The sequence below is a fragment of the Neofelis nebulosa genome, chromosome 13 (assembly GCF_028018385.1).
Source record: "Neofelis nebulosa isolate mNeoNeb1 chromosome 13, mNeoNeb1.pri, whole genome shotgun sequence".
NCBI lineage: Eukaryota > Metazoa > Chordata > Mammalia > Carnivora > Felidae > Neofelis > Neofelis nebulosa.
Genome location: NC_080794.1, coordinates 83,542,519 through 83,555,417, shown reverse-complemented (window position 1 = coordinate 83,555,417; position 12,899 = coordinate 83,542,519). Strand labels below are relative to the sequence as shown.

The 12,899-nt window shown below is 42.5% G+C and overlaps 1 protein-coding gene across 3 annotated transcripts in view; it reads right to left on the bottom strand.

The window, feature by feature from the left end:
- Positions 1 to 10,213: 10,213 nt before the first annotated feature.
- ACADSB (acyl-CoA dehydrogenase short/branched chain) overlaps positions 10,214 to 12,899 on the bottom strand; it is a 38,058-nt gene continuing 35,372 nt past the window's right edge. For all 3 annotated transcript variants that reach the window (XM_058698015.1, XM_058698016.1, XM_058698017.1), the window contains exons 10-11: positions 11,130 to 11,229; positions 10,214 to 10,376 (exon numbers count right to left, since the gene is read on the bottom strand). In XM_058698015.1, coding sequence (XP_058553998.1) covers positions 10,306 to 10,376; positions 11,130 to 11,229 — 171 coding nt within the window. In that variant the 3' untranslated portion in view covers positions 10,214 to 10,305. The remainder of the gene's footprint in view (positions 10,377 to 11,129; positions 11,230 to 12,899) is intronic.

The window sequence follows — 12,899 nt, the reverse complement described above, 5'->3', positions numbered from 1 at the left end:
TGTGTTCCAGTGGGCACTACCAGAACTTTCCATGAATTGGTATGGTTTCCCAACAGTTTTACGTGGTGGCTGACATGATGCGATATTCATAATTCACATGACTTTTAACTTGGATTATTTATGTGACCTACATGTAACGTGCACGGCACATGATACCCACTCGATGGTAACTGGACGCTAGATTTGTGAATGGTCTTTTTTATAAAAAGTATTTAATAAATAGTTCAAATTTCAAAAATGAAAAAGTCTTATAGCTAGAGTGTTATTTTGCTTTTTTACGTCAATGATTTTAAGTACTTTAAAAATAACTTTGGGAAACGGGTAAAAATAATTTTCAAATTTTTCATTAACTTTAATTTGCATTTTTAATGAAAATACATTCCAGTTTTGTACATTATGAATAAAATTATTTTTAAAACTCCCGTGGCTCAGGAGCATGTATATGATCTTAACAGAAATAGAACACACAAATATAAAAGTTAGAAAACACAAAATCTCGAACTAAATAAGAAATAGAAAATCTTCATAGAGGGGCGCCTGGGTGGCTCAGTCAGTTTAGTGTTTGACTCTTGACTTTGGCTCAGATCATGATCTCACAGTTCATGGGATCAAGTCCCAAGTCAGGCTCTGCACTGTTGCCTCAGAGCCTGCTTAGGATATTCTCTCCCTCTCTCTCAGCCCCTCCCCTGCTTACACTCTCTCTCAAAAAAAGAAAAAAAAGAAAATCCTCCTAGAGGTGATCCACTCACATTTTTAAAACTCATAATAATCAAGTGATCACAAACAGGACACTACACATTCTTTTTTGTTGTTTTCAGATCCAATTTTAAGTAACGTTTCCACCCAATGTGGGGCTCGAACTCACAACTCTGAAATCAAGAGTTGCACACTCTATGGACTGAGCCAGTCAAGTAAGTGCCCCTACGCCTTCTTTACTGAATGAAGATTCCCTTACCAATCAGAACAATGAAAATGTATGTGAAAACGTTTTCAGTGGATCCACATCAAATTAAACTCCCTGCAATTGTACCCCTCTTCATTGGTTAAAGATGTTATCACTGACAAAACAATAAGACTGCGGGTCGGCCCCCAGTTGAAGGCTAGCTCCAGGCTCACGAACACGCAGGACCAGCCGGTTCAACCCTCAGAGGGCATTTGCGGAGATGCTGGGGGATCCTGTGTTCTTTCCACAGGACGTGCGGACACTGCCACAGGTCTCAGAGGAAACCCACTGACTGAAATAGTAGCCAAAATGATAGAGGAATTAGGGGCCGAAAAACCGTTAGGAGTTAAGGCCCTAGGACCATAACAGGACTACAAGAGAAATGAGTCTTGGGAGAAGTCACACAAGAGACTCAAAACTAACCAACCAACCAAAGAACCCACCCTGAGAGCACGCTCTTCTGCTGGTTGTTAACAACTATGAGGGTTTTCTTTCAAGAGATACTCCTTTCAGATGCCTGTGGAACATTCTGGCTTTTGCATCATCATGTGCAACCCTTTCCCCCAAGGGGCCAGTGGTGAATGTTGCAGTCTTTGAGTCGGATTCAGGTTCTTCACCATCTATTAGTCAGAGGTGATGAAGCAACTTTTTTTTTTTTGAAATTTTGATTCTTCTGGAAAACTGCCCTTACGTGCTGAGGCCCAGAACGAATTCCAGGCCAAAAAAATCAGCTGGCCTGTGTCGAACATCTATACAAACTTGGGGTCCACTGAGATCGAGAAGTGCGTTAACTCAAAGACCGCACAAATGCCGGCACCAAATGACAACCTGGTTTGTGAGAACGTGACCGGTTGACAGAGCCTAATTGCTTTTTTTTTTTTTTTTTGGAATCTTAAACAAAACAAAAACAAAACACACCTTTCTGTATCCGGCAACTGTTTTCACATTAGTACATTTCAATCTGAGTAATTCCCAAGACTTGCCCACTGGATAAGTACAGGGCTGTCTTAGTTGCAAAATGCTCTTTATTAAAATATGCTTAAAATGAGCTTAGCAGCAATCAATAAGCATATCCTTAGCCTTTGTCTACTTGGAAAAATCAATTGGGTTGATAAGACGGAGTGTTAATGTGCAAAGGAACTGCGCATACATTAAACAGTGATAGGTTTCTGTCATATGACCACGTGCAAAATAAAGCCACTCAACCAGATGTATTCCCTCCAGCCTCCCTGACCCTCCAAAGGTACAAAACCTTAAGACTCTGGAATTACTTGTTAGTTTACATCGCCGAGAGAGAGAGAGAAAAAAAAAATCCATTTCTCTCTAAGAAAAATTATTAGGTTTAAAACACTGCATCTAAGGTAATTTATCCGTAGTTTCATCATTAACTCTCTTGCTAATAAAGGTAAGTTTTCATTAAACAAGCCCCACCGAGCCTCCTATTTTGGTGTGGGAGAAATGCAATGAACACATTGCCCTAAATTGCTTTTGGTTCCACAGAACTAGGAAAACAGCTGGTGCATAGCTTCTCAATACCACATGAGGAGAGAAGCAGGGTCAGCTGTAATGAGCTAGTCACCTCTGAACTCAGTAGGGTGAAGGGGAAGGTGTCCTGCCCCTTCCACCTGCTGCCTCTCTGGCCCTCTAAACAGGTGGGTATTTAAGGGAGGTCTGGGGTTTTGTTAGCTGGTCCTGCTATATTGGGGTGCTGGAAAGTTGAAAAGGAACGTGGACTCTGGGGCTGGAACCCCTGGAACACTCAATTCTCAGTGTGCAATGAAAAATCCCCCGAGGGATTCTGAAACGGATTCCAGGCCCAGGGATTTGACCAGTAGAGCAGGATCTCAGGTGAGTTAGGGGCAGAAGGTCTGTGACAGGGCTGTTCCACTCTCCTGAGGACTTCGTCAGTCTTTACACCATCAGTAATTACGTAAGACTGCCAAGTCTCTCCCTCCCACCCTAATCCTTCCAGGCATTTTAGACATAAATTTCCAAGACCCTGCTGGACATCCTGCCAGGGCAGATCTGAAAATAAGCATCGGACCTAACGACCAGCAAATTCTGGGGATGGCATTCCACAGTCTGCCTTTTTTAGACTCAGTTATTCTAGAGCTCAGTGAAAGCTTTGAACAGAAGACGGTAGGAGGTACAAAGGTAGAATCTTGATAAATGGTAGAATTTCCATTTAAAAGAAACCAGTAGCGTCAGCCAACAGTTGGGTGTTTTGTCAAAAACAAAACAAAAAACAAAAAATGAAGGAAGCAGAGAGCTTTAGGAAGAAGAGGGTGGCCAAAAGTAGAGTTTGGAATGGATATAATAGGTCACCAATTAAAGGTAAAAAGATAATTTTTGAGAGTATTAAGCCCACTGACAAAAGTGAATGTCAGCTAAGATGAGATTAAAGAAGCAGGCCCTGAGCTGAGGCCTGTGGCCATGTGACCACCTGTCAGTGCTATGGGGCAGTGCCCCACAGGGAAGTTTTATTTTTTTAAAGACGGGAGACTTGAACGCTGCTAGAGATTGAAGGAGGGAGCCAATGGGGCCAGATAGGCTACAAATAAAATTAAGGGAATAATGACCCAAGGTCTCAGGGAACATCGTGTCTTCCTTTATTATTATTATTATTATTATTATTATATTATTATTATTATTATTTGGTGTTTTCCAAACAGACTAGCTTTGACCTTCTCCGTAGTATCTGATTTAAGAGGCAATAATTTAATCAGGGGTTGGCAAACTTTTCCCTAAGGGCCAGACGGTAAATATTTTGCGGGCAAGAGGCAAAACTGAGGATATTATGAACATATTTATATGCCATCTAAAATGTAAAAAAAAGTTTTCCTTCGCAGGTCATAAATACTAGGTTTGGAGATCTCAGGTCCCATCACATAAAATCAAATTACGACAAGAGGCAAGATGCCAACATCAAGGCCAGTGAAGGTGGCCCAGTTTGCAGCTGAGTGCGAGAAACCTCCCTGGGAAAGTCCTGCTCAGCAAAGCAAGACGTACATGGCTTTGTGCGGGACAGCTGTTTACACTGGGCCAGTGCGACTTACCCACAGAGGCCAACCTTTCAAGGGACTAGGTTTCAGATCCCTTTCAGTCCTGTCAGCCTAGTGGACGGTGTGGCTGGACGGAGCTGCCTACTTGGCTGTGGCTCGTTGAGAAAAGCAGAAAAGTCCGTGAAAGGTAAAATGATGCACCAAAGTGAAAATTCTCAGCAACCCTACAGGTAGCTTTATTTTCGAATCACAATTACTCTTACATTTATTTAATTACAAGTACTATTACACCCCATTATAAAATTTCCAACAGTATAGAGGATGCCAACGACCCCCAGGGCTACCTTCTCACGTGCCAGCACAGGCCCTCGGTGCAGTTATCAGCGTGGCCACCACACTTCCCGAGCTCATTCTAAAAATTTCTGTGCATGCTTGACTTACCGAAATAGGTAGATCTGTACCATTCTGGGCAAATATTCGAGGTGATGTGGATCTTACTCTTTTAAACTGCCACATGGGATGTACAGTGTGTGATTCCATTGTTTACTTATTCTCTCCCTACGTTTCTACTTTCTCACTACTACAAACTCTGCTGTCCTAAGAGTGTGGGACACGCCTTCTTGGCTGTCCTCCCTTAGGCGCCCGACCAAGACAGCTGGGCTTCCCACGCCTCGGTCCACAATCGTAACCTGTATTTTCATGTCGTAATTAACCAAAGTTATTTAAAGCTATGGTTCCCTTTTTTGTATTCTTTTTGTTATTTATTTACTTACCATCGTGTACGGTGAAGGTTGCCTGTAAAATTTGGGTGTTTTTTTTTTCCCCCCCCCAGAATTTGGAGCAATTTCCTGGAGAAGGGCCGTTCTTTTGCATTTCAAAAGGACAGTCCTGCCCCCCCCCCCCCCCCCCCCCCCCCCGTTGACACCAATTGTAACTTCTGCTATCCCAATCCTCTGTTATCTGTTCTTACCTTTTTCTACTAGGCTGGTTGATTTCTGAGTCAGCGCCCAGGATGATGGTTTTGTCGATGGTTTTCATTGTATTTCCATTTGTTTTGCTCTATATAGTTCCCAGTTATGTTGTTAGAGACATAAAGTTCACGACTAGTGGGCCTTCTTGGCGAAATCTTCCTGTTTTCTCATGGATATTCTTTACGACTATTTGTGCCTTTAATTCGGTGCTGGTACTTCTTGAAGCAGGTGTGCGGTCTTTCCCTTCAACTTTCCTGTTTGTTGGCGTTTCTAACTGTAGGTAGCTGGGAGTTATATTTTCCTTTTGTCCCATCTTAACATCCTTTCTTTCTCATGGGTGAGTTTAACCCATGTACACCTATTATGTTTGGCTGTACCCCTACCTTATTTTGTTTCCTACTTACCACGCTTTCTTTAAAAACAAGTAACTTTTGCAAAGTTAGCTTTTCCCCTTTATATTGTAGCTATCCATACAGATAACTGCACATCAAACATCCTATACCACCACTCAGCTTTTTATCCTGCTCTCTCATTCTTCCTGTCTCAGGGAAACTTCCAGATCACTCTGGAGGGCAGGACATTTTCTGGTATTGCCTTAGTGCCCTTTTTAGTACTTTGCTCTCCTTCCAGCCACATCTCTCCATCACCCTATCCACCCCACTCCCCAGTCTTTCTCCCAAAACACACAGGTTCCCACCACCCCTAATGATTTCTTTTGCAGGCCTGCTAGCTACCCTTCCCTGTTTGAAAAGATCATCCTGGCATTTTACTGGAAGCCTCCTGAAGATGAGCAAACCCGTAAGACCAGAGGAACGAACCTGGGATGGCCTTCATCAGCCAGACTGCCCGAGTTTGAATCATTTCTGTCATGTACCAATAAGCATCTTATTGAACCTCTCCATGCCTCAGTCTCCTTGCCTGTAAAATGGGCTAACAGGAGCACCTACTGTAAAGGGTTGTTGTGAGTTAATATGTATCAAGAGCACAGAATAGCAGGTGGCACATGGGAAGAGCTCAAGAGACGTTAGCGCTTAGTGTTATTCTAAAGGATCTAAAGAAGTACTTTTGCATAGGGCTGGGCTTGGTAGTTTCCCACTCAATCTCTGTGTGAGGAGGCACCAACGAGGACAGAAAAATGACCCCTGAGATCAGCACACGTTTCACTAAGCATCTACTTTCTCATCCCCGTGGGGCACTTTCGACCCTTGGACACAGTGAATGCTCGCTGAACGACCGATACCTGGATTTCTAAAGTAGCATAGGAGGGAACGGGGAACAGGCTGAAACCTGCGGCGTCGGGCTATAGAAGATCACTGAGTAAAAGGCACAACGATATAAAATTTCCAGAAGTAGTACTAGAAAGCACAGGTATAAATATCAGCTAGACGAGATCTATCCTGTGAAGGTGTGCTCAAAACAGGTGACCTCTCAAACTGAAGAGTTCCTTATTTTGCTGAAAAAAAAAAAAGGAAAAAAGAAAAAAAAAAGAAAAAAGGGTCCTCCAGTAAAATTTTCTTTAGCATCAGAATTTAAACTTGGTCTATATCGTAGGACCTCTTCCCTGAAAACGAAATTGGCTTACAGGAGAGGCAAGCTATCAGGCTGGCAAACAAAAGTGTTATGTATTTTGCAGGAAGATTACACCATTTTGTTACTTCATCTGTATGTGGAATGAACGATTTTGCTTTGTCAGAGCGGCAAAAATCTCCAGTTAACTTAGTGCCGTAGTTTTTCCTTCTCCACAGAATACGGACTTTGTGACACTGAGTAGTCTGATTGACATACACCATTCCCTTCATGAAGGATCAGCAAAATACAACAGTGAGGATAGAACTAAATGCATTTGCTAACATATGTCATAACCATAAAACCAAATCATACACAATAATCTTCACATGTGACATGCCAGCTTCAACTGATGGCAGCTGGTGTCTTTGGCAGGGGATTAATGTATGTAAGTCATGACACTGATCAATCACAACACTTCTGAAACGCTCTTGGTCAGTTAAAAGAAATAAATCAACAATCATACTGAAATATAATAAGAATGAAATCCAAAATCTGCTGAACAGAGATGATGTCAGGTAGGAGGAAGAACACTGTATCGGGAGCCAGTACACTTGGATTCTTGTCTTGTTTTGTCCTTGGTGGATGACCTTGGGCAAACATTCTGGGTCATGAATCTTTCGCGTTTAAAATGAAGAGTTGGCCGGATAGTTCTCTAAGGTCTTTCCAGGTTTATCTTTCCGTGGTTCTAAAATCTTTTGACACTGATTCATTTTCGTGTTGTAAAATGAAATCTCTAACAATACTGACTTGGCAGTTGGGTTGAGTCCAGCTCCTTCCACACAAATACAGCCAAGACATATTTGGTGTTTGGGTTCAAGTCTGAAACTCCTGAGAGCCACGAAGGCCCAATCCTCAAACTCACAAAGAATAATGACAGCCTTCAGGAGGTGAACAAGCTCATTCTCCATTAGACACAAACTCGGGATAGACCGTTTTAAAGCCCCTAAAGTCATGGTTATTAAGAAAAGGTATAAGGGAAGAACTACAGGGAAAACCCACGACATCCTTTTTGGTAAAAGGCAAAATAACACAGTAATTCCCTAATACGAGAAGGTAGATACATTAACTAGATTACAGAATTAACTTGCAACTGGTTTTTGTGAACATGGACAAAGGTACACATCATTAGAACTTTGTCAACAATGAATATACATTCAAGGTCTTCTCCAATGCTGCTAATTCCAACACGAGGTTTCTTGAAGTTTCACGTCTTTACAATTCCACAGGAACCAGTGGGATTTTTTTCTTTTTTTTGGTACTAATGTTGGCTTCTGCATTATTTGTGAAGTCTACCTTTTACATAATCACAGAAATTAAAGACTAGACGTCTAGCCTTGTTTTAGGGCATTTCATCCATTCCCCTATTTTTTTTTTTTATCAGATTACACTGCCTTTTTGTTCCGAAAGACTGAATGAAGGAATTTCTATCATCTTCCTATTTGAAAGTCACGTAGACGTAATCTCTTTTGATCCAAGATCTGTATTTGTCTTTCTTTCTTTGTGATATTTTAAAGTAATTCCTATCTCAATTGTATTTACCAATTCTGAGTATTTAACTATGATTTGCATCACAGAAATTAATCCAATTCAAGAAACACGAAGGTGCAAAAGCAAAATTACTTTAAAAATGTCAGGTTTTCTTAATAAGCAGGATCCTCTCATTTATGGACTAAAATGCTTCCCATACAGCAGCAGTATGAACCCTGAAGCATTTTTCAACATCTCTGACCCATCCCACCTTTTCAGAAGAGACAGAACTCTAATCCATCTGTCATCTACTTCCCTGAGGGGACTCAGGATAGGTACCCTGGCCTGGGGGAGGGGGAGGAGAGTCCTTTTCTCCTGACTGAGAATCCCCAATACTGAAGAGATGGCATCACCAGCTCTATATTTTGTAGAGCTTTGCTTTTCTGTAATTTGTATTGTGAAACAAATAGATTTTTGCCTTCCAAGATATAAAATTATTTTTATATTATTTTCCATATCACTGAATATGCTTTTTCAAACTCTACAGGCCCCTTCTAACTCATTCCTTATAAGATTTTGATATACTTCTTTACAGGGACAAGACTTCTCCCTCTTGAGAACCACTGAACCAAAACACAGCATCTGCATTACTATTCATGGTCAAGCCCAATAACTTTAAGTTTGAGGAAATACTATTCGGTTCAAATACAGAAAGAAATGATGTTGCCGAAAAACAGTGTGTGATAAAACGAATATTATAATACTGAATATATTCTGATTATTAAATCAAACTATTTAAACTTTATGCTTGAAAACTAATAGAAGGACTTGTTCTTTTTTTTTTTTTTTTAACGTTTATTTATTTTTGAGAGAGACAGAGTGCGAGCAGGGGAGGAATAAAGAGAGAGGGAGACACAGAATCTGAAGCAGGCTCCAGGCTCCGAGCTGTCAGCACAAGCCCGACTGACGCGAGGCTTGAACTCACGAACTGCGAGATCATGACCTGAGCCAAAGTCAGACGGCCAACAGACTGAGCCACCCAGGAGCCCCGAGAAGAACTTGTTTTTAAAATGATCTGCTGAAAACATCATGAAATGCATCTTTTACGCAGCTCAATTATAGGAACAAATCGTATTGCTTTCTTTTGTTAAAATAATGTCTTCAATCATATGGCCTACAGAATTATACCCTTATTTTCCACCCACTTCCATTTAGAACTAGAACTTTCAGATCTTTTTGAGAGAGAGAGAGAGAGAGAGAGCACAAGCTGGGGAGGAACAGAGAGAGAGGGAGACAGAGGATCCGAAGCAGGCTCTGCACTGTCAATGCAGAGCCCGATACGGGGTTCGAACTCATGACCTGAGCTGAAGTTGGACGCTTAACTAAGCCACCCAGGCGCCCCAGATTTTTCTTTTTTTTTTTTTTTTTTTAAGTTTCTTTTAACGTTTATTTATTTTTGAGACAGAGAGAGACAGAGCATGAACAGGGGAGGATCAGAGAGAGAGGGAGACACAGAATCCGAAACAGGCTCCAGGCTCTGAGCAGTCAGCACAGAGCCCGACGCGGGGCTCGAACCCACGGACCGTGAGATCACGACCTGAGCTGAAGTCGGACACTTAACCGACTGAGCCACCCAGGCGCCCCAAGATTTTTCTTTTTTAAAAGTAACCTTCTTTTTTAGGGGCACCTGGGTGGCTCATTCAGTGAAGCTTCCAACTCCTGGTCAGTCATAGTCTCACGGTTCTTGAGATAAGAGCCCTGCATTGGGCTCTGTGCTGACAGCGAGAAGCCTGCTTGGGATTCTCTCTCTCCCTCTCTCTGCCCCTCCCCTGCCCTCTCCCTCTCTTTTTCCTTCAAAATAAACATTTTTTTTAAACTTTTTTTTTAGATTTTTCTAAATACATTTTCAGTTCCTACCTAGGCTAGTAACTTAGAATTGAATCGATCAATAGAATTGCCAACTATAACAAATGTTTCTCTGATCCAAAAAATAAAGATTTAACAGGAATATAAAGCAGTCATGTCTGTACGTAATACTTCACATGCATTTCTCCAAATGCTGACAGAGTGAAACGTCTGTCTGCCCTGAAGCTGAAGTGATTTACACGTGTACAACTTTAATAACAGTTTTGGAGAAAACACAGATGCCCTTCTTCCCAAATTTGAAAAATGATTTCCCGGTGCCTAATTTATGCAGACTGGAAAGATAAAACACAAAAGATCAATCCCAAGAATCATGACTAAGGCCTTGAACAGAATACTTCAATGCCATGGAGGTTTACTTCCCCAAAAAGGCACGATAGTTTAGACTTTTATACCAGCGACAAGGGGGAGAGGCCCGTCCCTGTGGACGTCAGTATTCTGTGTCAATGCACTTTGCGATGGTGTTGAGCTGGATATTTGAAGCTCCTTCGTATATTGTGCCTTAAATAAAAAGGGAGCAAAAAATAAAAATAAAAAAAAATAAAAAAAAAAATAAAAAATTAGGAGTGCACCCATAACTACGTGTCTACATTAAGACATAGCTTCTACACATTACCTCTGCATATTTGCTATAAAACTGTCACTAGTGATATCATTCAATATCCCCTGAATATGGTACTATATGACAAAGTCATTTTGCCTAAGAGATGAAAATATTCCATTTGGAAATTGGATTCTGATTCCAGAATCAGTAGTCAACGGTTGAAGTTCATTGTTCCAATCTATCAACGCATGAGCCTGGATTGTCACTGTGAAACAGACAGCTTTCAAAGCTCCTTGTTTTGGTCTTCCCGCCTGGTAGTGGAGCGTCAGATGGCTCAGGCTTGATGGGGCGCGAGGCTTCCGAAATTAGAACTTAGCTTCAAAGAACGGCATTAAACGAATCAAACGGATTAACATTTTTGGTAAGAGAAAAATGACAAGTCAGTTTGGTTGCAATTTGCGAAAAGCTCTGTTGAGGCGTTTATAAAGGCAACTTGATGTCTTAAAAAATATAAATCCATCCTTCTTCTTGAAGGAAGAGGTGGGGGAGAAAAGCCCAGCCCCAGAAAAGAAGAGAGCCAATAAACACAGTAGTGAAGAGATTACAATTGCCTTTGCCTAAGTACGGTAATATAAAACCAAACATATACAGCAGGCCACACAGCTACAGAGGCAAATAAAACAAAATAAAACATAAAAAAATCTACCTACCAACTTTTGCATCTCGGAAGTATTTTTCCACAGGGAAATCTTTGGTGTAGCCGACTCCTCCCATCCACTCGATACACTTACTGGTTGTGAGGCCTGCAATCTGCCAAAACCAAGCAGCAAATAATATGCTGAAACCGCATAACTCACGCACCATAAGCACTCCTGCGGAATATTTTAGTAACGTGGAGCCACTGCTGTCCGCCGATCGGAGTTACTTTGTAAGATCGCATTGTCTCTTCAGCCCCATTCTCTACGCCATTTTTGGCAACTCGTATTTATTCACAAAATTCCTATTTTCTTAAGAACGTTAGGGTACTATTCAGACACCTATGCACACCGACAGGTATCGTTACTCAGCAAATATATACACAAAGGGCCTTCTTTACATCACGTACTCCGCCAGCCACTGGGTAAACGATGGTTGGGGGCGGTATACGACGGTCACTGGTCTTTTGGTTCCCCACATCAAACCGACAATTACAGAAAGTGATCAACTCTACGAGGCAAGGAGAACTGGCTAGGGAAGCTGAAGTGATGTAGAAGGAGAACAGTGTGAAGAAATTACAGCTTCGCTGAGGCCCAAAGGACGAGTGAGGGGACATGTCAAGTTGAGGAACGTGTGGGAGGGTTCCAAGGGGCGAACGGGTTTATCGACCTCAAGGACCTGAGGGGAAGTGGGCTGGGGTCAGCGCAAGCTGCGAAGAGAATGGAGAGGCAGGCGGGCCTCCTGAGGGCAAGCATGTTTAATACTGTAATGGCCCCCCAATCTGTGTGCATGCTAATCCCCACAAACTAATGTTTGTTACCTTACATGACCACTGGGACCCACAGATGTGGTTAAGTTAAGGGCTTTGAGAGGGAGATGGTTCCGGACTGCCTGGGTGGGCCCAATGGCATCACAAGGGTCCTCATAAGGGAAAGACAGAGGCAGGACGGCTCAAGCCAGATTTGAACACGCTACCGCTGGCTTTGAAGACGGAGGACGGGGCCACAGGTCACGGAATGTGAGCAGCCTCTAGAAGCGGGAAGAGTGAGGAAATGGATTCTCCCCAGAGCTTCCGAAAGGCAGTTTTGCTGACACTTTGATTTTATCCCAGTGATACTCACTTTAGACTTGTGACCTCCAAAGCCATGACATAATAAAACCGCAGTGTTTTAGGCCACTACATTTTTGGTCATTTGTTAAAAGCGGCAATAGGAAATGAATACAAGCACTGTTCCATTTGCCGTGAGAAGCCACGAAGGTTAAGCTGGAATGGCATGGCCTCGTGAACACTAAGAAAAGGGAAGAGGGGACTGGAGGAAGCGACAAGGACCAATGGAGCAGTCGGAAGATGAGTGGAGGCGTCTGGTGAAGAAATCACCCGGCTTGTTCAATAGGGGGCAGCAGAAAGGGAGGGAAATATACAAATGCAAGAAATACTCGGGGCAGAGTCCTCAGCACCTGGATGATGGGCTCAAGGTGGAGACGACGGGGAAGGGGGTGGTGAGATGACGCTCAGGCATCTGACTGGTGCGATGGGTTGGGCAGGTGAAGTGGAAATTGGATCTATTAGTCTGGAACCCAGAAGGGAGGTTGAGGCAGGAGATTAAATTTGGGGGCTGAGACGTTAAGTGGCTACCGGAAGCTATGGAATGAATAAGGCATACTGCCGATGATGGGACGTAGCAGCCAGTGACCGGGCAAAGTTCTCCAGCCAGTGTCCAATGGGTTAAACAGAGAAGGCAGAAGTATCAACAGAAAGCATTAAGTTAAAGCAGAAACAATCT